Genomic DNA, 26,059 nt, shown 5'->3' with positions numbered 1-26,059 from the left:
ACTAGTTGGAGTGACTATATCTCTCCTACAGTATCAGAGGCAATGTGCCTCTCTGTATCAGTGGCTGAGGAGCAAAAGATAGAGAGTGCTCTTGCAGTCAAATCCCACTTGATGGCTTCCCACTGACATCTGGCTGCCCATTATGTGAACAGAATGCTGGACTGTATAGTCCTTTGTCCTGATTCAACATGGCTGTTCTTATAAGTATAGTATGACCCCAGTATCCAAGGAAGTTACATTGTAAGAGCCCCCATGGATATCTGAAATCATGGATAATAGGAACCCTATTATCCGGCCCAAGCATGCCATAGAATCATACTGGAGGACCGGTATGAAAACATTTCTCTAGGCATTTCTAAGTCCTCCAGTGCAGTTCTATGGTATGCTTGAAATGGAAGGTGACCATAGAATTGCACTGAAATACCTAGAGAGATTTTTTTCAGATGTGGATAAGTACATTCGTGGATATGGGGGTTGTATGGTAGGCTGCAAAAGTTCATTATTCAATGTGTTTCTCCTGAATCTGTTATTATTTATGGTTGTGTTTGTATCTTGTTTTTGTTGTCCCCCTCCCTTCTTAGGTGAATGAAATTTACCATGATGAATCCCTGGGGGTCCATATAAATGTAGTACTGGTTCGCATGATGATGTTGGGCTATGCCAAGGTAAATAAACCAGGTGAATGGTTCATCTCTCTCCTTTTTCATTCCAGTTACTCTTACTAGGTGAAGTGTTAAGTGTGTTGTTGCATGTCCAATAAAAAACAGAAAATACTGTAAATGCTTGAAACCAGGGGTGAGCAAAGAGACCCTGGGGTCACATGCAGAACCCCCCTGAAAAGCTGTTTGTGGCCATTGAACCCTCCAGATTCTCTGGGCCACCCTTTTTCTGCCCAAAAAAGGAGCAGCAGTTTACCTTTAGAATACATTTTGATACCTTACACTATTTCACATTTTTAAAAAAATAACAATAATTAGACTTCCTGTTTTTCTAAAGAATTTTAGCAATCTATGTCCCCCCGAGTTTGCCTGTAGCATGAAATCAGCCCAGAAGCCCCTCTGTATTTGGAGGGATTGTAAGGAAATCCTAGACTTTTGGGGGTATGTCTGTTCTTATTATCAGGGACAAAAAGTAATAGGAACTGTATCTTGGCTTTTCCACAGCAGTGGGCAACTATAGCTTTCCAGCCATTTTAGATTTAGTTGCCATAATCCCTCACCATAGACTGTGCTTGGCTGATGGGCCTTGTAGACCAAAAATATCTTAGAGGTCACAGCTGCTAACCTCTGATCTAACATGTCATAGAAGGAGCTATTCCTCATTTTTAAATATACAGTGGACCCTTGTTATACACTGCGGTTTGGATCCAAGATCCCCTGTGTATAACAAAATCCATGGATGCTCAAGTCCCATTAAATATAATGATATAGCAGAATGGTGTCCCTTATTTTAAAAATGGAAAATCAAGGTTTGATATATGAAATTTATACTTTTTTGCAACGTTTTCAAACCATGGATTCTTGAATCTGTGTATAAAAAATCAGTGTATAAGAAGGGCTGACTGTATCTGTAGGTTTCAGTTGGATGAAGGGAAACAGAGCACAGGTAATGAATGAGTATGCTCCATGGTTTTTCAGAGGATAAAATTTCATGCCTAACAGCATCTGGAATCTGAGCTCTGAAAAAATGAAATGTTTTACCTCTACAAATGATACAAAGAACACAGTTGCATGATTTTGTCGTACATTGCACAGATGCTTCTGAATGAATCTCTCTGTGTGTGGTAGGCAATTATTCATATCATTGTTACATCCTTTAATAAAGCAGGGTAAAACATCTTGGGAAGGTAAAATGGCCACTTCATTGATATTCTTAAATGCTCATAAATATTTACAGCCTTTGCATTTGAACACACATATGTTGTGGTTCAAGCAGAATGCTAATAGTCCATGTGTACACATATCACTGCCCTCAGATTTATCTTAAAAGAGTGGTGCATTTTCCTCCCCAGCAGATTGGAATGTAAGCAAAGCACAGCTGTGTGGTTCCAGTTGTCCTGGCTGAGCAGCCGTCTTACTCGCTAACCATTTGTCATCTACATAGTTTCTCCTATAGAGAAAAGGTTTCCAAGCTCATTAGTCTGATAAAGAGTATAAACACTGAAGATAATGATTTCTGCAAGATTTCTAATATACAATGTTAACAAGCAGACCCCAAACCCTGGAGCCAAGGGGGTGCCTGACTCTCACCACCTCTACATATAATCTAGAGAAGCTCACTATATGGGCTGGAAATTCATCACACCACAAGTTTACTTGTCTCTGTTCTGTATCATCAACTGCCACTGACAGAAGGAGAAGGGACGCAACATGATGTCAGCCAGAGCCTTGAAAATCTACTTTCCTACACTGTGACTCTCAGAACCCTCTAGCCATCATTTCAGGCTGGGAAATGTTTGGGTGCTGTGGTCCAAGAAGTAACTCTGCTATGCTCTGATGTCCACACATGCAATTAAATTTATCAGATACTAGAGCAGGAAGAGGCAAAGGGCAACCCAGATCAGTCCTTCTCAGGCTATCTGATGTGAGGGACCATCAGTTAATTTTCCCCAATATTCTAGGGACTAATTGCATACAAATGTTTCTTTCTTTCCTGGAAGCTCACCATGGAGCAGCTTCCAGTGACTCAAGGCCTAGCACTGGGCCAAGGACTACCACTTTGAGTAGCGCTGTGCTAGATTTTGCTAGATTGCAATTTCCAGTAGCCCTAACCAACAAAGACAATGGTGAGGAATTCTGGGAGGTGCAAACCAACAACTATGAAAGATGGGAAAGCTACTTTTTCCAATATCCCCAACAAGTGCTGTCAGAAGCAGGTACCTTATTTTGCCAATTTGTGCCAATCATGTAGTTTGTAGTGGCAAAGCCCAGTAGGAAGTGGGCTACTGCTGTTTCAATTATTACATGCAGGTCAAAAGTGGAAGCAATTTATTTGATTCTGTTCTGGTTTATATATATTACATTCTCTTTTAGTCAATCAGCCTCATCGAACGGGGAAATCCATCAAGGAGCCTGGAAAATGTATGCCGTTGGGCATATCAGCAACAAAGAACAGACCCAAGTCATTCAGAGCATCATGATCATGCCATATTTCTAACCAGACAGGATTTTGGACCAGCTGGAATGCAAGGTAGCTTGATGAAAATGTAATGCACATACTTACTTACCTGTGCTTCATTCTGGAAATGTTCAAACCACAGACAATTTTTATTCTTCTTATTCAAAGTTTGTAAAACATGAGACAAACTGTGAAGTTGAAGACTTTCATGGCCAGCATCCATAGTTTTTTGTGGGTTTTCAAGCTATGTGGCCATGTCCTATAAGGGTTTATTCCTGACGTTTCGCCAGCCACAGATGCTGGTGAAACATCAGGAATAAATGCTTATAGAACATGGCCACATAGCCTGAAAAACCCACAAAAAACTATGAGACCAACTACTTCTATGTTCCTCCCATACTCTCCAACATTTCATGGATGAAAACTAAAATACATGACCAAGCAATTACCGAGTATGGTCAAGGTGCCAAACGTTATTAATGAGGAAAAACACACAAGCTAGGAGAGGCTTTTGCTTGTGTCTACAGGGAAGAATAAGATTCCACCACCTCCTCTCCTCCTTTCTGAGTTACCTGAGCACAGACTACTTTTGCACTGCAAACTCATTTTGTAGCAACTTTAGTAAACTTATGACAAGGGAGGAAGTGGGAGAAGGAGGAGGCAGAAAATGATACATTTTAAAAGCAGCTGGAAAAGTGGAATGACAGAGAAATAATGGGAACTGTCCCTGCCAAACTGGGACAGTTGGAGGGTATGTCCTCCTCCCTGGGCTCATATTTTCCTCAAGGTAGTTTCAACATTCAGTCTTCATGGCTACTAAGAGTCATTTTAAATCAGATATTTTTTCCTACTCAGATACATCAGGGCATGTGCACAGAGCATCACTACCTGTTTCTGCCCTCATTGAGGAATTTCAGAAGGAGACTTTCAAGGAAGCAGTGAAGCATAGACACTAGGAAAGCATCTTTAGACACTAGGGATGTGAAAAATTGTTTTCCTCTTGAGATTTTGCTCAAATCTGAGCCAGATGAAACTGCACCCCAAGCATTATGAGACTGAGATGCTAAAGCTGGGGAGGGTGTTGTGTTTTGATATTACTGAGAATTGCAAAATAATTTGTACAAAACCCCAGAGCACTGAAAGCAAGATCAGGAGCCAATAGATCATCAACAACAGAAGGTTCCACTAATGTAACTGTGAAAAACACCAGAGCATATGGAGAAGGCCAGCACATCAAGTGACATATGTAGAACTATGTTTGAGCATCCCACTGAGAGCTCTGCATAGTGCCAGGGAGTCATGTATCTAAGGCAGTCGCCTTATAGAAGCCCATTACAAACATCTGCCAGCACAACCAGCTCTAGCATAAAGCCCCACTTGGGATATTGGCCAATGTATACAAAATTCATCTAGTTCTGTACAAAATGCATCTATTCAAAATACATCTAGTTCACACATTTATTATTTATTGTATTTCCCCTCACCTATTATGGGTGTAAGAGCTGGATGATGAAGAAAGCTGATAGAAAGAAAATCAACTCATTTGAGGTGTAGTGTTGGAGAAGAGTTAGGTGGATATCGTGGATGGCTAAAAAGACAAACAATGGGTCCTAGAACAACCTGAACTCTCCCTAGAAACCAGGATGACTAAATTGAAGTGGTCATATTTTGGGCATATCATGAGAAGACATAACTCATTAGAAAAGATGAAAATGATCAGAAAGACAGAAGGCAGTAGGAAGAGAGGAAGACTACACACCAGATGGGTGGGCTCAGTCAAAGACAACATGGCCCTAAATTTTCAGGAACTGACAAGGATTGTTGGGAACAGGTTGTCTTGGAGATGCCTCATTCAGAGAGATGCCAGAGGTTGAAATCAGCTTGAGGGTAGTTAACAATTAATATTTTGTAAAATATTATTATTATTATTATTATTATTAACCTTTATTTATAAAGCGTTGTAAATGTACACAGCTCTGTACATACAATCTGTTTAATTAGACGGTTCCCTGCCCTCAGGCTTACAATCTAAAAAGACATGACATAAAAGGAGAAGGGAAAGGTGGTGGGGCTAGTAGGCTAATACATATAAAGTACAGAGCAATACAGGAAATGGTTCAATAAAACATGCATCAAAAGAACATCAAATAGCAAGCGACAATTATGCAATGCCTGGGAACGCTTCTCTGAACAGGATGGTCTTCAACTCTGTTTTGAAGCTGGTTAAAGAAATGATGGCTCTTGCTCGCGGGGGAAGAAGGTTCCAGGAGTGAGGGGCAGCAAGTGAAAAGGGGCGAATCCGAGATGGGGCAGAGGAAATCCTGGGCTGGGACAGCAAACTTTGACTACCAGAACGGAGGGCCCTGGTGGGAAGGTGAGGAGAAAGAAGGTCTGATAAGTAAGGAGGAGCCAGCCCATGGAGGGCTTTAAACGTCGACAGCAGGAGCTTGTACTGAATACGGAAAGGGAGGGGGAGCCAGTGAAGGGATGCCAACACAGGAGAGAGCGGTGGGCAGATGTGATAATGCGTGCATTATCTGAGTGTTTTACTAAACATGCAAAAATAAAAAATGGAATGTGCTCATTTTCTCAGGAAGTCCTTCCTTTTATATAAAAAAAATCTCATAATATCTAATAGTAAGGATTTTTTTCCTTTTGCATTCCATAAAAAAATTACAAGCCTAATATAATGGAGTTTACATTCCCATTGCAGTGTATGGGGTTAAACAATTCTTGACTACCCATTCTCCTCCCGCCTTTCACAACAGCCAAAACACCCCTTAGCATTGCAACCTGAAGATGTGGTAAAGAATTTGGAGGGCTATTTTAACTGAGCTTTCTTTACAATGCTCTGTGGGGGAAATGAAGTTCAAAACACAAGAGAGTACTAAGGTTGCAGTTGCGAAATTGAGCAATGCTGTCAGGTAGACATGTTAAATTGTCATGCAGAACAGAAAACCCTCTAAGTGAGGCATAAAAGAAGTCAGGCTTGTAGCAAAGGGTTATGATTAAGTTATCCATCCTGTCAGTGTATTTGGGTTTGTTTCTTCTTCATTTTTTGACATAAGTTGTTTTAGTAGACAACAATGATGGACAGCTCAATCATATGCAGAAGTAATTTTTGGAATCAAATGTAACTTGCTTCCAAATAAATATACATAAGATGGTGTTTGTTAGTCTACCTCCGAGATCATATAAAGGAAATCGCAAGAGAGTAGGGAAGGCCTGTCAGAATGAAAGAAAGTTGTCAATTTAGTGTCCTACTTCTACAAGTCTGTCTGCTCTATAGCATTTAAGCAGTTTGATACCACTTTAACTAGCATTCCTCCATTCTATGAAATCCTGAAATTTGTGGTATTCAGTTTGTGAGGTATTCTATTTAAATGATGCATGGGTCCTAAGAGTCCGGAGGTCACGCCAAAGCCACACTCCATTCCTAAGCACTGCAGTGCAGCTTTGGTGCAGCTTCTGGATTCTTCGGATGCATGCATCATTTAAACAGCATACCTCCAAAGAGACCTGAAGCAGCTTTATTTTGGCAGTCTGTAACAGGCCTTTGTTGTGCAATTTCTTGTTACATAGGACCAAGGTCAAGAAACAGCTTGGGGAAAAGGCTGTAGCTTTGCATAGAAAAGGTCCCAGGTGTAATCTCCAATTTTCTAGGCAACGTTTGAGGGGGACAAACCCTGTTGGGAAGCCTAGAAAACTGTGCAGCTTAGTATGTGTAATACTTAGCTAAAGAGACCAATTGCATGACTCACCAGATGACATCTTCTTGTGAAGCAATAGGAAACATGTATTTTTCTATTGCACAAGGTACAAGAATGTCTCCTTCTGAACCTGCAAACATTGACCACAAAATCTGTTCTTTAGCAAAATTAAAAATTGACGTTTTTTCCAGGTGGAGTTATAAACAAATGTGATGATATGTTTTGCTTTTAAATACCAACCTGTAACACTTTCAACAGGATATGCTCCAGTAACAGGCATGTGTCATCCTGTCAGAAGCTGCACTCTTAACCATGAAGATGGGTTTTCTTCAGCATTTGTGGTTGCCCATGAAACTGGCCATGTGTAAGTCTTACTAGAAAATTAGTACTGTATCAACAATTAGAGATCTCTGTCCTAATCTACCACTTGATGTATGTTAAATGCCATACCCCCCCCCCCCCCCAATACAGAGAGAGAGAGAGAGATTCAAAGCAAGAAGATGCAGTGGTAGTGATTTCTATGGCAGAATCTGCTTCCTAGCAATCTGGGGGAACTTCTTATTGTTGTTCTCCAAGAAATAATCTTTGATAAGCTTTAAGCCATTTTCACCTGAAAAAATAGATTTACATTGTTTGTTTATTGGAGCTATACCCCACCTTTGAATTCAGGGCAGGTATATGTGCTATTCAGGTGTTCTTCTATCAGCGCTTCCATCTGAAAGGAATATCATACTGGGATAGTGAGCTTCATACCACCCTGTTTTATGCATGTACATGCCTTCTACCCCTCTTTCAATGGGTCCATCACAGAAGATTTTTTGGTCAAGGTCTGGGTCCACTCTGCCTTTATTGGCAAAATCTCAGATTCATGTTCCTTCATCTTTCCCCAACCTGGTGTCCTTCATATGTTTCGTACTTTAGTATTGATCATCCCTAACTATTGGTCATGTTGTCTCTGGTTAATGGAATATTGGGGCTGATGAAAGCTGGAGGGCATCAGGTGAGGGAAGTCTACAACTCTTTATTGGTCTTACTATGGTAAAAACTGTGATTTAAACTATGCCACTAACAGACATCTTCTAGGGCATGTCTACACAAACCAAATGAACCAGTTTTCCCCTACCATCATTGCAGCCTGTCTACATGATGTAGGGACAAATCCCCAATTCGAGTGCAGACTATCTTTACAAGTGAGGGCCAATTCTGCCCCAAATCCACCCTATCCCTGCCTAAATTGGTTTTCAAAAATTGATTCTTTGCTCTGGATTTTGCAGGAAAATATGACACACTCCATAATGACACCAGGCAGCTTTTTAAACATACCTCCACTGTCCTTGCTGCTACCGCTGGCATGAGTCACTCCCGCAGAGGTCACAACAAAGCACCGAGCCATGTGATCAAGATGGGCACCTGATTTCTGACCTCAGAGGGAGTAACTTATGCCACAGCGGAACACATGTGTAGACAGACATCTGGTATCACTATGGAGTGTAGAGCTAATGGTGGGAATCTGGGGCAGCTAGGGGCCAGAATACTCTGGGAGCAGCCTGGAGTATTCTGACTGGTGTAGATGAGCACCTAGACACAGGAAAAAATTCTCTACCGTAACAATTTCTTATGTAAGGTGAATCTTCTTTCTTTTTAATGAGAGATCATTCTCACATATGAACCATTGGTTGGATTCTGAAGAATCAGGGTTGTTAGAGACAAATAAGAATCAGGTTTACCATCACAATGAGAATAGGGCATGCTCATAGACAGCTCTGGTTCTGTGAAATACAGGTAGCTTAAACCCATTTGACTGGTATGGTTTCCTTTCAAGGAATCTTGTGCTGGAAAAAGTCAGCTCAACATGAACCTACAACATCTTTAAGAAGGCTTATTATCTTCTAGCTCAGTTAGTAGATATCATGGATAATGGATGTGCTTTTGCATCATAATCCCTTATCATGGTCCCTGTTGAGTGCTGCTTCTAGAAATTGAAATCTAAACCATCTGAATGATTTACTACCCCTTATTTCTATGCTAACATCCATTTGTTAATCTTTGATTTCAGGTTGGGAATGGAACATGATGGTCAAGGGAACAGGTGTGGGGATGAGACAGCAATGGGGAGTGTGATGGCTCCATTGGTGCAAGCTGCTTTTCACCGTTACCACTGGTCCCGATGCAGTGGCCAGGAACTCAAAAGATACATACAGTAAGGACCAGCGTGTGGTTGGGTAATTCTCTACTAACAATTTGCAGAGGGGATAATGCATAGCAATGGTGGAAGCTGTCCTGTGTAACACTCATTGTTTACTAGAAAACTGTAAGGCCATCTCAAGGCATTTTGGTGCCTGAGCAAAGATCAAAATGGCTCCCCTTGTATGTCCTTATATAAAACCAAACTGGACCCACAGTGTTGAACAGTGTTTGTTCAACACTAGCAATGGGATAGTATCCTCCACATAACTTAAAGGGAATATGCTAATTTAGGAGATGCAGAACAGGCCAGATTGAACATGGCTCTTTAGTTCAACAGAATAAGGGGCATTGCCCAAGATGCCCCCAAGCACAGAATACTTTCTTTTATAATGCTCCCCCTCCTCCAGTAAATATGCTATAATAACCAGGGTTTATGGCAATAAGGGGATTCTAGCCCCAGTTTATTGAATTTTTTTATTCTCATTCCACAGTCTCATTTTCTTACTATCCTGTTCAAATTTTTTTGGTTGTTGTAAGGTTTATTGAGTCTTTGCTTCCCTCTATTGCTGGACATGATACATGGATAGATTTCTTGTATGTCCTCAAGTCATTTCTCACATGTAGGAACCCCAAGGCAAACCTAGCACAGGGTTTTCTTGGCAGAAATTGTTCAAAGGGGGTTTGCTCTTGCCCTACTTTGAGTGTGACTTGCCCAATGTCACTTAGTGGGTTTTCATGATAGATAGATAGATAGATAGATAGATAGATAGATAGATAGATAGATAATTTGCTGCCCTCTAGTGCTGGAAAAGATGGATAGCTGGATCAAGGGATCTGCTGCCCTCTAGTGCTGGATATGATAGACAGATAGATAATTCTGAAATGTTGAGTATAAGTATGACTAGAACAAAGCTTGTTATAAACAGGTGATGCCCTCATTATTCATGATCAGTGATGCATCCGAGTGTGCGTAATCAGTGTGACTAATAATTACATTCTGATTGAAAAGTAAATTGGAAACCGCAGTTCCAGCTGACAACTTTCATCTTTTCTATTTGTTCCCCATTGCATTGCCAGCTCCTATGACTGCCTCCTTGATGACCCCTTTGAACATGACTGGCCCAAACTTCCTGAGCTGCCAGGGATAAATTATTCGATGGATGAACAGTGTCGTTTCGATTTTGGTGTGGGCTACAAAATGTGCACGGCGGTATGTCCAGAGAGGTTTCTAGAAAGTAAGGCTGGACCAAACTTTTGGACTGTTAAAAGTTCAGCCTGAAAATTGAAGAGGGTTGGGTGAGAAGGGGTGTGTGCATCTACAGTACTTTACCTCTTTCACAATCTTCAGTGGAGCTGATAGGGTAAAGAGGATGATACTTTCTGACACTCTCACCCACAGGCAGCTCACCCCATACACCCAGTGCATTCATGTAGGTTACGTTTTGGGAGATAGACCCCAGTATGGGGTTCCACTAACTTGATCTGAAAACCATGTGTCCTGTTCCTCTACAGTAGCTGAAATCTTCCTCAATATTGTAATATGCAAATAGAGGCGCAGAATTGGAGGAGTGAGCACACTGAATCCCAGTTCTGGGAAAAGAGCGGGATACAAATTATTATTATTATTATTATTATTATTATTATTATTATTATTATTTCAGCCAATGTGTGTGTGTTTTTTAGAAAAAATACTACATTGAGTTTTAGCCAGTTGATATTTTTGGTCATATTTTGTCCTCCACAAAATTGAGAAAGTGGAAACGATTAGAGCCTGGGTCATTTATTTAAAAGGCAAAAATGCCATTCTGTTCAACTTGAAATGATATAATGATAGAATTGGGAGGGGCCACTTAGGCCCCAAGTCCAATCCAACACTCAATGCAAGAACTCCAGCTAGAGCATCTCCATTAGGTAGCTATCCAGCCTCTCTTTGAAGATTTCCCAATAAAGAGACCCCACCACCTTTCTAGGTAATTGGTTCGAATGCCAAACCAATCTTACCATCCAGAAGTTCCTTGTGATGTTCAATCAGAATGTGTTTTTTTTTTCACTTGTTAGTTGTATGGGAACTGGCTCACATGAGTGACATGTTTGTTTTTAGCTGTGTTAAAAATTGCTATTAAAAATATTTAAAAATGGACAAAATTGGACAAAAAAAAACCCTACCCAAACTTAGGATCATTATTTGTTTAACTAATGTCTTAACAGTTAATCATGTTTCACTTTTAGCCAGTTGTAACTCTTTAATAATGGGCTATATTTTTAACCTGAAAATTAAGAAAGGGAAAACCTTCAGAACCTGGAGTATTTGTTTCCTTATTTTATTTTATTTTATTTTATTTTATTTTATTTTATTTTGTTTTGTTTTTATAAAAGCCCTTGTTCTGTTCTAATGTTGGTTTCTTTTAATTGCTCGTGATAAGAAAAATGGCTTATTGGATTTTAATGACATGTTACTTTTTATGTATGGAAAGGGATCTTGTAGCCCCTTTGATTCAAACTGAGTGAAAGAAGTTCTAGCATAAGCTTTCGTAAACTAGGTCTGCTTCCTCGGATGCATGAAATGAACTGTAACCAGATCTCAAAAGTGGTGCAAGATCTCTTTGCATTCTTTCCATACTGATATTCCAAACCAACATGGGCATGTCTCTGAATAATACATTTTAGTTATGTTTAAAAATATATAGTTAAAATATAACAATGGGCAGCAATTTAAGATCAAAAATAACCATTACTCGTTCAATTAATGTCATAATACTGTCCCTAATTGTGTTATTTCTTAAAGGTGATGTTACTAGCATTGTTACTCAGTAACTTAGTGTGCTGTAGGGTTGGGCAAAATAGCCCAATGAAGACTGATCATGCTCAGTAGTACAGAATAAGTAGTACAGAATATTGATTATCACTTGAAAAATGGGAAACAGAGGTGATGATAGATGTAGAATAGGCTGGAGGATCCTGGAGAAAGGCACATCTGACTGTATGTTTGGACTTGCACATACAGGACCCTTGCTGGTGATAACATGTTGCAACATTTTGTTGCAGGTCTCACATGTATTACATGTTGATGGCTCTACTTGTTCTAAATTGAGGGGTGTGTACAGTATATAAAATCCACTTTTTCCCCAACTTGCTCCCTTCTGATGTGTAAGACTGTAACCCCCATGACCTGAGCTGTTGTGATAGCTTGGGATGCATGAACTGACCATGAAGCAGAGTATCCATTCTCTAAATAAATAAGAAGTGTGTTCTCTTCCAAAAGGGAAGTGCAAAACAAGACATTTAGAATCCTAGCAAATATAGTAAAATAACTCGGTACAAGTACAGTATGACTCTGGTAGCTTTGGAGATATGTTCCCAGAGTTACAGCAGTTAGCAAAAATCATGGATAATGGTGAACCCTGTATTTTCAGTGGAAGTTGACACTGAAGGATCTCCAGATGCCTAGAGATACCTTTTTTCTGGATACTGTTGAAAACATGGTTGCTGAACCCATGGATAGTTGATAATGTTTTTTAAAAAAACAGCTTGCTTTTAGGAATATAATGATGTTGTAAAACTTTTTTCTTTCATTTTTTTTGTTAGAAACTCTCTGCATGTTGAAACTGTTTGTATTTAATATGTGGTACCTTGGTGTCTGACCCTTCCCAGTTTCGAACCTTTGACCCATGTAAACAGTTGTGGTGCAGCCATCCAGACAATCCCTACTTCTGCAAGACAAAGAAGGGGCCTCCACTTGATGGGACAGAATGTGCCCCTAGTAAAGTGAGTATGTGCTTTCAAGTTAAAGTTCACACTTTTGTCACTATTCTAAGTGTGACTCTGGGTAGATTCCAGCTAGAGATATACTTGAAGAATGTAAATATTTACTTATTTCATCCTCACATGCAAGAATTCATAATTTCAAAACTTATCTTTCTGCTAGGTGACATTGCAAGGGTTTTGTGTCTTTTCTGATTATTTTTCACACTTCTGATGAAAAATTCATTTTTGAAAAGACTTGGGTTTGTGTAAAAAAGTTCTTTTCAGAAATAGGTGTTTTCACAAAATACACTGTTGATTGTGCTAAAATCTTACAGATGTGAAAAAGAAGGCCTTGCACAAAAACATCTATTGATAGAGCATTTCAATATGTTGACATGACCTTTTACATCCAGTATGAGACTATTTTGAATTTTCTTTAGACCCCTAATATCATTGTCCAAGTACATGACCACAGAGGAATCTTAAATAACACATGAATTTGTTTATCCATGTAGCCTGCTGTTGTCTTCTCTGACTAGCCAGGCTGCCCAACATCTTTGACAGAGAACATGCTTTCCCATCAACTGCTTCCTGATTCTTTCAATAGCCAAGTTTGAACCAATGTGCAACACATCTTGTTCTGAGTGATGCACCCTCCTATGTGCAACTCATCTTATTTGCAGTGATGTAGAGTCAACTCAATTGATTTGGACTCAAGTCACTTCAGTGACTCAATTGGATTCAACTTGGCAATAAATGACACATTGAGGTGACTTGACTTGCATATTTTTAATGACCAACTTGCTGGTGTCATTCACTTTAAGTAGGAAGCAATACCCACCCCCCAGAGCACAGGTGTGTTTCTTAGAGGGAACAGCAAATGTGTTTGACAACAGACCTGAGACAGAAGCTTTTGAAAAGATTTAGAAAACTTCTCTAATGTGAAGCAGGGACAGGCTGCCAAGCAGACCTCAAGCCCAGTCTCAAGCCTATTGCCTAACATGTCTACTGTTCCCCTTAAGGAAATGCACCCCACCTCCTTTTTCTGTTAAAAGGGCTCGACAGACAAATGGCTCTGTGATGCCCGTTTTTGCCCTGCATCCTTGCCACAGCTACCAAAAGGTGCGGTAAAGATGTGCTCCCTCTTGGGACCAAAAAGAAGCTGCCAAAGGCAGCTTCCTGGAAGGGGTGCGATTGGCACCCTGATCACATCACTTCTGGCAAGCACAGTTTGGGCGCTGTGCCATGCTCACGCCATCATGGTGCCACCTATGTAGATGGGAGCAAGCAATGATGGCGGCCTCCTCGTGGACTAGGGCTGCTGGGGATGTAAATGCCCAGTCTCATCTAGCCCTAGTTCACCGGTAAGATGCTGCTGATTCCCCTTCTGTACCTAGCCAAACTTTACACCTAGTCTTGAGTCTGGACTTGAGACTTGAATTGATAGTATCTTGGAAGGACTTGAGGCTGAAATTGAGACTTGAGAATAGAGGTGTGACACTTGACTTGAGACTTGGTACTCCAATACTTGTACTCCAATACTAGAATGCATCATTGTGTATTTGTCAGTGAGTTGTTGTTCATATCATCCATATAGCTTCGGGACTGGCTGTATTTTCCAGGAGTGGTACTCGCTGACATAAGACCATAGTAGGCCCTGAATACATAAAATGCTCCAGATTCCATTTAATCTTGGAAGTTAAACAGGATCAGCACTTCTTAGTACTTGGATGGGAGGGTGACAATGAATATCATGTGCTGTAGGCTATATTCCAGAGAAAGGAACTGGCCAAACCACCTCTAGGTGTTCTTTGCCTAAGAAAACCCTATGAAATTCATGGGATCACCATAAGTCTACAGGTGACATGAAGGCACACACATGCACAGAGCATTCATCTCTCTAGCTCAATGATTGCCAACTGCTTCCCAGTGTTTTATTCAAGATTCCTTCCTAATCGCACCTGGAGATCTCTTGTGGTCCTTGTTGGTTTTCCATCCAAATACTTTGCTTAGCTTCCAAAATAAGACAGAGTCGGGTATGTTCAGGATTGTATGTATGGCTTAGCTAATTTGATTGAATCATCTTCAGCTATTTATTTACAAATGGGCCTGCTACAAGATGGTAGGTTCCACTTCCATGGAGGTCCTGATTCTGTGCTAGTGTTTAAGAAATAATGCCCCCCCCAATGTAAAAGAAGGCCTGTAAATATTAGTTTTTTAAAAAAACAAATTATCACTCCATTGAATAGGGAAAATTATTCTTCTTTTCTCTTACATAACAACAACTATGGCAGAATGTTTAGAAGAAAAAGATTCAGTATAAAAATATGCACTTGGGAGCAAGCAGAATAATGGATTTTCTTCATTTTCTAATTACACTAATTCTAACACTGAGTTCATTCAAAGAACACAAGAAGAGTCATGTCAGATAAAATGAAAGACCTATGTAGCCTAGTTCACACAGTAATTAACAGAACATGGGTTCAGAAGCAACCATGTCTACCCCCATGCTCTGTGGCAACATTTATACAAAACCACACTGTGGTAGTACTCCAACAAAACAAGGATAACACAAGAGCTACCTTACAGTGATCATATTACCATCTGTCTGTCTCTCTCTCAAGTTCACTTCCTCTCCCTCAATTAAAATATCCCAGTACTCAGTGAGACAGTGTTTTCTGCTGCCTTCTGCCTTCCCTGAGGCTCTCATGGAGAATGGGCCTCCTTGTTGACAAGCGGTTCCACCGAGTGAGATCACTTACTTACAGTATCTCTGGAAGGCAAACTATCATTGTGGTCTAGAATATTTTTGTTTGTTTCTCCTTTCATCCCTCAGTGGTGCTATAAAGGTCACTGCATGTGGAAGAATACCAACCAGCTGAAGCAAGATGGCAACTGGGGAGCATGGACGAAATTTGGCTCCTGCTCCAGAACATGTGGAACTGGTGTTCGCTTCAGGACAAGGCAGTGCAACAATCCCATGTAAATCAGGGGAGCAGCAAACTTTGCATGTACAGAATTTTGGGGTGTATATAATGAGGGTTAATCATGCTACTTAAATTGCTGGGAGTCCTGTGAGGGAACCCATAAATTGATAGGGAAATTAATTTAGCTCAATAGGGCGCAACAAAAGGGTCAGGGTAACACCAGCCTGGATCTTTTGCCTTTTTCTAACAGTTCCAAACCCACAGAACTCCAGAGGCAGTTTCCAAATTAATGTAGTTTATTTATAAACAGGGAATCAATGCACATGCAAGCATTCCCTCTCTCTATCTCTATCTCTCTCTCACCCCCCCCCCCCAAGAACTAACAAAGCAAAGGTGGGAGAAAATGGATAGTTGGGGCTTTACTAATGGAGATGCTACACCGATCTCGAAGCATCATTCCAATTGTGGGGGAATCCAGAATGAGGATGACTTAGTGGTTGCCAGCAAGTGGGGTGGCCAGCTGAAGACGTGCCCAGATTAATCCAACAGAGATTCTGTACGATTCCAAGATAGACCAAATTGCTATCAAAAATACAGTGGAAGGCAGTCATTTAAGGATTGTTATGTTTATGTGTTTTTCCAAAGTGAGGGGAATAGTGTTTGATCTGAAAAGTGTTGTACATTTTTCCAATCAAAGAGAGTTATGTCTCCTGAAAGAGGCCCTCTTCATCTTTGATATGCAACCCATCTCCAAGCCCAACTCTCTTCACATCCCTATGTGAATGGATGATGTTGATCTCATATCCAGCTAAGTGCCTCTAGCATCTCTGTGCTAAATTTGCAAGTGTAATCTGGTTAATTTCCTGCTCAGGAGAAGCCCTTGTAGGGCTACTTGCCTTAGAGATACTAACTTGATATCAGGGCTATAGGGGAGTGAATAAGAGATGGCTCTTGGGCTACAGTCAAATAACTATTTTACTGAGATAACAGGTGTGAAGTGCTTGAATACTAAGAGACATGATGACCCGAAACTTCAGATGAGGACATTAATATAAAGAAAGTTGCCTAAATCTACCTCTGCTATCTTGCAAATGTTTGTAGCCCACCCCAAGTGTCAGAGAATACACCTGAATACTCTGAGAGGAACAGAGATAAGGAAATGCACCATCAGTTATCTTCCATAAACTAATTGATTTTAGGATCTAAGTCAAGGAGGAGGGGGAAGAGATGATGGCTATATCCTTACTATGTAAGAGAGAATCACCACAACTAGAATTTAGAATTGGCATGGGGTGGGGAGGACAAAATGTTATTGACTGCAATCCCCATCATTCCTGGCTATAGCCCATATTGATGGAGCTGATGGGAGTCATAGTCCACCAATATCTGGATAGACCACACAGTCACTAATCTTGCTTTATAGACAAGAATAGAACAGTGTTGATCAGTTTCATAGTCTAGAGAAGGTGACTGGAAAGTCAGAAAGTAATTCAAGCATCCTAATTCATGCTTCTAACCATTTGCTCCCTAAAGGCCTGTTAATGGAGGTCAAGATTGTGCCGGTGTCAACTTTGAGTACCAGCTATGCAACATGGAAGAGTGTCCAAAGCATTATGAAGACTTCCGAGCCCAGCAGTGTCAACAACGCAACTCACATTTTGAATATCAGAGCAGTAAACACCACTGGCTGCCATATGAGCATCCTGACGGTATGCAATCAGGTTTTCTTGCTTCTGTTCCTCTTTCACAAAACCTGCTTCAAATATTGCAAAGAACAAAAGAAAGAAGAACAAATCCACTCTTGGCATGGATATGTATTTCTTACAGAGCAAGTTTTGCACTGCCTTTGATTGATCACTAGAAAAACTGTTAAATCCTATTATAAGTGGTAAAGATAACAGAATTCAGAGGAAGATTTCAATAGTAAAAGGGTATAAGTTCTTCTAGATCAGTGATTCCCAAACTTTGGTCCTCTAGGTGTTTGGACTTCAACTCCCAGAAACCCCATCCAGCTTAGCCAACAATCAGGAATTATGGGAAATGACACTCAAAACCTCTGGAGGATCAGAGTTTGGGAACCAATGTTCTAGATTGCCCTTGGAAATCTTATATTCTGTTGGGTTTAGGTTGAACTTTAAAGGAGTTATTCAAGATGATGAATCTGTTTTAGAGAAAGGGCTCTGCACCTTGGATACCTCTTTTCAAATTCAGGAAACCCACAATGGATTCGCTACCTTGCAGATGTAGCAGCAACTAGCCACCATTGATGCCCAAGTGTTGTTTCCCACAAATGTTTCTAGCAGCTTTTTTTGTGGGTTTTTTGGGCTATGTGGCTATGTTCTAGAAGAGTTAATTCCTGACGTTTCGCCAGCATCTGTGGCTGGCATCTTCAGAGAATGCTGGTCTGGAAGAGAGTGGGTATATAGATACAGTACCATGTGATCCTGGGTAAGGAGGAGTGATTCCCATGTTAATCTGTGTATTGTTCTGTTGTTGATGGTCGGGCCTCAGGGGGGGAGGATATGCAAAAGAGGATTAGTTTCTAGCAGGTATTCACAAATTTTTAAAGTGGTCCATCAAACACTCACTAAATATCTGTAGGATACAAATGATGAATCAGGAAGATCAAGATTTCTAGCCAAGTTATTCCTACTTAGTCTCTGTCCATCCCCATCAACAATTCTCTCTTACATAGTTAGGATCACAGTAAGATAATGCAGGCAACACACTAAAAATAGTCAAAAGTGTCATTGTGTAATGTTACTATGTGCCTTCAAGTCAACTCCAACTTACAGTGACTTTATAAGGGGTTTTTGGGGGGTAATATTTATTAAGAAGAGGTTTTCCATCGACTTCTTCTTAGACTGAGAGAGTGTGACTTGTCCAAAGTGACTTGTGGCTGATTCTTAGTCCAACACTAAGTCCAACACTTGGACCACTGTTGCACATGCCAAGCATTATTTAATCACACTATATCCATTTATGTTGAGGTTTCTGAACTGGTGTTTCCATGAAAGGGACAATTGAACTGGTTTTATAATATGGATATGGTTCCTGATAGTGACCTTAATGCAGTTGCTAACTAATCCCAGCAAGTGTAGACTCACTGACTCATTTGTAGATTGATAAGTCAACACTCATTGACGTTCCAGTGATTAAATGAATTTGCTTTAGTTGGAACTAGCAATTGTGTTTAAATCTTAGGATACACTGAGAGTACATTCTGACTGCATTCTTGTATTACATAGCCACCAAGAGGTGCCAGCTTTATTGCCAATCCAGAGAGACAGGAGATGTTGCTTATATGAAACAACTTGCCCATGATGGAACACGCTGCTCATACAAAGACCCATTCAGCATTTGTGTGCGTGGAGAGTGTGTGGTGAGTTTTTTAGTTTTTTTATCATATTGATTGCTTTTTTCTTTTTGAAGCTTTTGAAGCTGAAGTTCTTCACAAGAAAATGATTTGGACAAAATATCCATGCATCATGGCCTGAAATCCTGAAGAGATGCTGTGAGTCAGCACAGATAATATAAGGCCAATTTGTGTATTCCTCTTAATATTTCCTGGGACCATGATGCAGTGATAAATTCACTGCCAATAGAAAGTACCATTTACCAGGAGGGATATTTAGATCTTCCATATTCTGAATTATATAGCTGACATTGAGTTCTGTAATTCCAAAGTACAGACAACCCTTGCTTTTATTTAAAATGAAAACCAAAAGTGACACGTTTGATCTGGACTATGTGCCTTTCCAAATGATATTTCCTATGACTCTCGGTTGTGCTGATACATTTGAATGTCTCTCTGCAGAAAGTGGGCTGTGACAAAGAAATTGGGTCCAACAAAGCTGAAGACAAGTGTGGAGTGTGTGGGGGAGATAACTCGCACTGCCGAACAGTAAAAGGGACCTTCACTCGAACCCCTAAGAAGCCTGGTAGGAATACTTTCACTTCAGAGAAGTCTAGTTGTTCATCTGTTTGTGCATTGCATTTGTAATAATAACTAAAAACAAAAACCTAAAGTAAAAAACTAGAACTAGTAGTCCATTGCACCTGTGGAGGTTCAAGTTTTGTAGACAGTCTACAATAGACACTGCATCTTGAAATCTGGCTGAGCTAATACAAAAGTAATGGGGGAAGGTTCTGTTATTGGATGGTTGAAAACTGTACTTGAGGCCAACATTTGGAGATAGTGACACCTAATTTTCCATCACACAATAATGTTTTACTATTGTCATAAGATGTTTTTGTTGTTTTGTTGTTTACATTGATGTTTCCAGAAAAGTCTAATCAGCTTCTTCCAACAGGGAAACAATTAAGCAAGAGATGCCAAAATGAACTCAAAGTTCTGGAAAATGAAATCTGCAAGTATCTGACTGTTTTTTTTAATAGTCTTATCTTTCATTGACTATTATTTTAAAGAATTGCTGCATTTTTTTAAAAAAATGCAATTTAGAATTTATGTGATGAATTTGATTCATTAAAATGCACTCCTATGAAGACATAGTCAATGAAAATTCAAGACGTTGATGCCCATTCGCTAACAAAAAACATTCTATTTAAGGGAAGACAAGAGGCGCATTCACTTTGCCCAAAGGAGCTCGTGATGTTTCTGTTTCTGAAAACAAAGAATCTAAAAATATCCTGGGTAAGTTTTGCCCCACTGCAGGATGTTGGGCATCCATGACCACCATTGCTTCACTTCTCATTGCTGGCCAGTCACTTATAAGCATTGCAAGAAGAGGCAAATGTTTCCTATGAGAGTGTCTTGATCTCTTATAATGAGAATATTCTGACCATTGAACCTTACTTTCCGAAGTCTATTGTCCATTAGTTTTTTTTAAAAAAAATCAAGTTGAGCTTTCTTGGAATAAAGTATTTGGCTACCATTAGCAATTTCAGCAATGCCCCAAAGCCCAGATTTCAGCTATTGCTGGAAGCAGGAATGACTTCTCCCCTATAATACATATTTACCACAGATGCATTTACAATATTAATGGCATCTTAAATTTACAATACATGTAGAGCATGCTCAAAATTTAGGGATACTTTAGAGAAATGTACAATCCATGCAAACTGCTATTTTCATTCCACAAATCATAGGAAACATAAACTCTTTGCCTAAATTATCCAGATTGCTATGGTCTCCTGAGAACATAACAAAGTGGTTTGCAATAAAATTAGCTTGTTTCCCCCACAGATCCATATAGAAGTGGGGAATGCAATGCAGCCTAATCACCAATATTGCAAACCTCTCTGTCCTTTTCATTTACATTTCATGGGCTTATGGATGTACCACCTCTGCAGATGGGGTCCACCATCTTCTTGCGACCTGCTAACGCTAGCAATTATTTCTCTTCTTTTGTTTTCTACTCTGCTTTCTCCCAAATGCCTTGCTGCACATGCCAAAGGGTACCTTAAGATGTTTGACATCCCACCGGGTGCTAGACATGTGAGCATCCAAGAAGACGAGGCTTCCCCTCACATTCTTGGTAAGTGCTTCTTTGCTTCAGTTAACAGCCCTGATTCCAAAGTCTCACAGCTCATTCTGAATGATCCTTAGGAGTTGTATGTATGCTCTGCTTCCTCTACTAAACTTGAAATCCCAGGACACCTTAGGTTAGAGTCATGCTAATTGATGCGGGATCAACCAATATAAATGAGTTGTGCAGATACTTATTTAGTTCATTTCTACATCACCTAAATACCTAACTGTGTAAAGTAGTACCGTGCACTTCTACTGGCAATGACATACAATATTTTGTCTTTGCAAAATGTCCTCTTCACTATATGCACTCTTAAATTTTAAGTGTGTTCAAGAAGAAGAAGGTTTTGTCCTTGAGAGCAAAAATTGTTGTCTCCATTTTGAGAAACTGGTGAATAAGTGACAAATTTAACAGGTTATTTTTTTTTTATCCTTAATGTTGAACCAGCCACCATCAATGCTCCAAAATAAAGAATAATGTGTGATTCCAATAGACACATTTTAGTAGCAGCAAAGCTGTAGTGACATCAGGAACACATCCCCATGTCATTGTTGTGCATATTTTCTGTCTATGAGAAACACTTCGTGCCTCTTAAGAGATACTCAGTCCAACTATGCCTCCTCTATATTATACTGGATCTTTTAATCAACCCACCCCCATTTAAAAGTGGTATGTGCTTTCCCCACTGAATGAAATAGGTGCATTAATTTCTCTTTATATTAGTATTTGGGGTGTATTTGAAGTGTGTACAATTTGGTTTTATGAAATTACATAAAGGACAACAAATTTGCCTCTCTGATAGTGATGCCACGCCAATAGCATCTCTTTTCATTACATTCAAAGGATCCATTCTGAGGCACAGTTTGTGTCACTTTTCATGCCATCTGCCATGTTGTCTGAAATCTCAGCAGCTCAAAAGTAGCGAAATAAATAAAATAGAAATATGACTTCTATTTGTCCTTTGGTAAAAGATTTAAGAAGGGTTATGCAGAAAGTATGGGAGCAGAATGGGAAGGTACATCGTTGACAGGCAGCACTCTTGAAGCATTGTGGAAGTGAAAGGCTCAGAAACCAAATGGCTCTGAAACATAGATGTAGGAATATAAATAATATTTGCAGATAGATTTTTTCCTAAAAAATAGTGCCCTGACATGTGGAGACAGCACTTGAAAATCATTGACAGCTGCTGCAAGAACTTTCACCCCTGAGGGAGAGAGAAGCGGCTAATGTCTATTTTCATTTTTTTTCATGAAAAAAAACCCTTTTGCTGAGTTTTGTAAAAACTGCATCTTGCACAAATGCAGATGTAGTTTGCAGAACTGCAATATTCTTGTGCAAAAAAGTTGTATACAGTTTTTGTGTGTGAAATGGCCATATTTGGGGGGGGCATGAATTTGAAATGTTTTATTTTTATTTTTATTTTTTTATCTCTGTACATGGATGGACAACTTTAGTGTACCCACTCTGGACCTGATCTGGGCCACAACCCTGCTGAACTTGTTGGGAAAGCTATTCATTTCTGCTTTTAAAACACACACACACACACACACACACAGAGAGAGAGAGAGAGAGAGAGAGAGTCTTCTTTTGCTAAAGCAGCAGTGGCCAAACTGCAGTCCTTCAAATGCTGTTGGACTACAGCTTTCATAATTCCCACTCAGCATTTGTTTGTTATTATGTACCTTCAAATCAAAGAGAGTGGCTCTAAAGAGGGGGGCTTGCCATCTAATGTGTTTCCATGGCTGAGCAGGGATTTTAACCCTGGTCTCCAGAGTCCTAGTGCAACATTCAAACCAATACACCACACTAACTCCTTGGCCAACCTATCCAATGGCAGGAAATACTAGAGGTTGTAGTACAATTGAACACTGAAGTCCAAGCAATTGTATTTTCTATCAAAATGCACAAATGTGAGAGCTGGTCAGTGAAAAAAAGTTGACAGAAGGAAAATCAACTCATTTGAGATGTTGTGCCGGAATAGATTGCTGAGGGTACTATAGATGGTCAAAAAGACCAAGAAATGGGTCCTAAAACAGATCAAGCCCGAACTCTCACTGGAAGCCAAGATGATTAAGTTGAGGCTGTTATACAGTGCACCCTTGCCTTACTTGGGGGATTTGTTCCGGACCTTTCCACGTAAGGCAAATAGTGCGTATGCTTGAGCCCCATTGAAAATAATGGGGCTCATGCATGACCCACAGCACAGTGCACACACCACAGGCGTGCATGCCATTGCAAACCCGTCAGTGGCTTTCAGCGTAAGCTCAAAGCTGCATAAAAGGCACCTGCATGTGATGCGAGCGCACTGTTCTTTGGTCACAAAGCAAGAAGACACAACCCATTAGAAAAGAAAACAATGCTAGGAAAAGTGGAGGTCAGTACGAAAAGAAAAAGCCTGCTTGCCAGATGGTTAGACTCAATCGAGGACACAGCCCTGAATCTACAAGAGCTGAGTAGAGCAGCTGAGGACAGGAAGTCTTGGAGATTCTCTTTCACAAGGTTGTCATGAATCCAGATAGATCTGATGACAGTTAACAACAACATCAACAACACAACCTGGAGGGTTGTATTTTTCCAAGCTCTGCACTGAAGGCTTGCTTTAAGGGACAATGGCCAATGCCATAGATTTCTAGAAGCATGGTTTTCTCCCACTCCCCCAGGGTTGTTGCATGTGAAGCATTTAAACACTTTACAATACTCTGTAGAATTGCTTATTAATATCATTCTGTTCTTGTGCCTCCATTTGTGTGCTTCAAATGGAAAAATATATGTGTGCATCTCATTGCATGTGCCTTTTCTCCATGTACATTCCTCTGATTTATTCGTCTGTCTTTGACTCTCTGTCCCTATTAGTGACATGTGGCTTTGTCTAAATTGGTCTCTGTTATGTTGCATGTTTTTGGGTGGCAGCAGGCAGAGTGGCAATTATGTTTATTTTTCATCACTAAAAGAACATAAAAGAATGAAATAGCACCTTACAAATGTAACAAGTTTTATATGGTATTGATTTTCATGTACTACAGACATGTTCATCAGATCCCACAGGACTGAGAATTCTGCCCATTTTTAAAGACAAGAGAAAGTGATTTCATTTTAAGTAGCCCAAGGAATTTCTTTGATTTTGTATTATTTAATTTAAAATGAGCTAGAAATGTCTTTTTACCATTCTCTTGGCTTCTTGGGGGTTAACATGAACTTTGCAAACCAATTAAATTTTCCAACAATTTGGGTTTTTTAAAATTTAGATCTCCACAAAAAGGAAAAAAAAAACAGCAGCAGCAATATAGCACCTATGTCACAAAATCGATCCGTCACAGATACATGTCACTTGAGTTTCTAGGCATTTGTTAAGACTGCAGTGTAGGAGCTGCTTGCTGAAAAATGCCAAAAAGACTATATTTCAAAAATCAGGAAAGCAATCTCAGAAGAACTTTACTGATGTTCATAATCTTCTTCTGCTCAGTTCAAGAGGCAGCTGCTCCCATAATTAAGTCCTCAAATTCCTAAAATCAAAATACAAAGAGAGATACAACTATATGTTGCCACTACAAAGAATTGGCCCTCTCATTCCCTGCTCAGAAAGCAAAATATCATTCCCTAAATCAAGTTGATAATGATATAATTTGTTCTCCTTAGGGATTAAACAGCTCCTTTCCTTACCAGTTTTCTCTTTCTAATGTTTTTTATCAATCTGTGTATTAAGACTGTAACCTTAAGAAAAGACAAAAAAAAAAAAAAGATAATTAAAAGGAATGCATTTCATTCATTTTTTCACTAATCTTGGGAGGTGGAAAAGTTCTGCTTTCATCAAGACCATCAACCCAATGAAAATTCATTCCACTCTTACTCTAAATTGTACAGTGGACAAAATTTTTGAGCAGGAATACTCTCTTTTAGGGATGGACAGATCAGTCTGTTTTTCACCCATGACAGTTTCCCACTCAGCTTGGCAACATTACTTTTGGCCAGTAGCCATGCTGGCTGGGATAATGTAGTTGTCATCCCAAAAAGTAACTTGGCAAGCTCTGGGTTTGCTCATATGTATCTGATCATAGGTCTGTTCCAACCAATGTCTATGTCAGCTAAGTGTTTTGTTGTTTTTAAATAATAAAAATATGGATTTTTTGTTATACACAGTTCTAACATACATGCTTTATTTGTTCCTTGCACAGATTCTCCTCTGAGCCTGGAATGAATTTGAGTGGAGAATTATACCTAGAGGAGAGTTGCAGTAGAGAAAAGGAAGGAGGATTGAGAATATATCCACACTATATATTTATAATGGTTTGATATCACTGTACATACCATCTTAAAGAATCCTGGGATTTGTAGTTTGATGAGGTACTTAAAATTCTCTTCTAGAGATTTCTAGGCCAAGAGCTCTCTAGTAGAAAAATGTAGGCACTCCACCAGCCTAACCATCTCAGAATTCTGGGCCATGGGGCCATGAACAATTACAGTGATATCACACTGGTATAGCTGTGTGAGGTAGATATACTCTTAAGAAGCTCTGGATCAGCAAAAGAAAATCCATGGGTAGGGAAAAAAAAACACATTGTGTACCTATTGTGAGAAAAAGAAATAATCACCTGACAATTTATATAACAGCAGCTGATCAACTGTCTGTGGTTTTGCTGTTTTTAGCCATTAAGAACCAAGCAACAGGTCACTATATTCTGAATGGTAAAGGAGAGGGGTCCAGCTCTCGTTCCTTCATTGATCTGGGCTTAGAATGGGAATACCACATAGAAGATGACATAGAAACACTTCAGACTGATGGACCATTGTATGATGCTGTTGTTGTGTTGGTAAGTCACACTACATTCACTCTTTCATAAAAAATTCATTTGTGGATGATAGGGCCAGTGTCTTGCGTCCCAGG

At 39.8% G+C, this 26,059-nt stretch overlaps 1 protein-coding gene across 1 annotated transcript in view; it reads left to right on the top strand.

Annotated features, from left to right (window-relative positions):
* Nucleotides 1-26,059, top strand: part of LOC149313241 (A disintegrin and metalloproteinase with thrombospondin motifs 3-like) — a 142,309-nt gene that overhangs the window by 97,355 nt on the left and 18,895 nt on the right. The window contains exons 6-17 of the mRNA XM_089526333.1: nt 582-665; nt 3,033-3,189; nt 7,086-7,191; nt 8,884-9,027; nt 10,092-10,224; nt 12,666-12,779; nt 15,595-15,740; nt 17,219-17,394; nt 18,934-19,067; nt 19,503-19,626; nt 21,103-21,183; nt 25,822-25,985. Coding sequence (XP_089382459.1) covers nt 582-665; nt 3,033-3,189; nt 7,086-7,191; nt 8,884-9,027; nt 10,092-10,224; nt 12,666-12,779; nt 15,595-15,740; nt 17,219-17,394; nt 18,934-19,067; nt 19,503-19,626; nt 21,103-21,183; nt 25,822-25,985 — 1,563 coding nt within the window. The remainder of the gene's footprint in view (nt 1-581; nt 666-3,032; nt 3,190-7,085; nt 7,192-8,883; nt 9,028-10,091; nt 10,225-12,665; nt 12,780-15,594; nt 15,741-17,218; nt 17,395-18,933; nt 19,068-19,502; nt 19,627-21,102; nt 21,184-25,821; nt 25,986-26,059) is intronic.

This window comes from Sceloporus occidentalis, unplaced genomic scaffold (genome assembly GCF_023333645.1).
Source record: "Sceloporus occidentalis isolate IW3139 unplaced genomic scaffold, rSceOcc1.0.p SCAF_5, whole genome shotgun sequence".
Taxonomy (NCBI): Eukaryota; Metazoa; Chordata; class Lepidosauria; order Squamata; family Phrynosomatidae; genus Sceloporus; species Sceloporus occidentalis.
The sequence above is the reverse complement of the archived record's forward strand: the minus strand, read 5'-3'. Positions and strand labels throughout refer to the sequence as shown.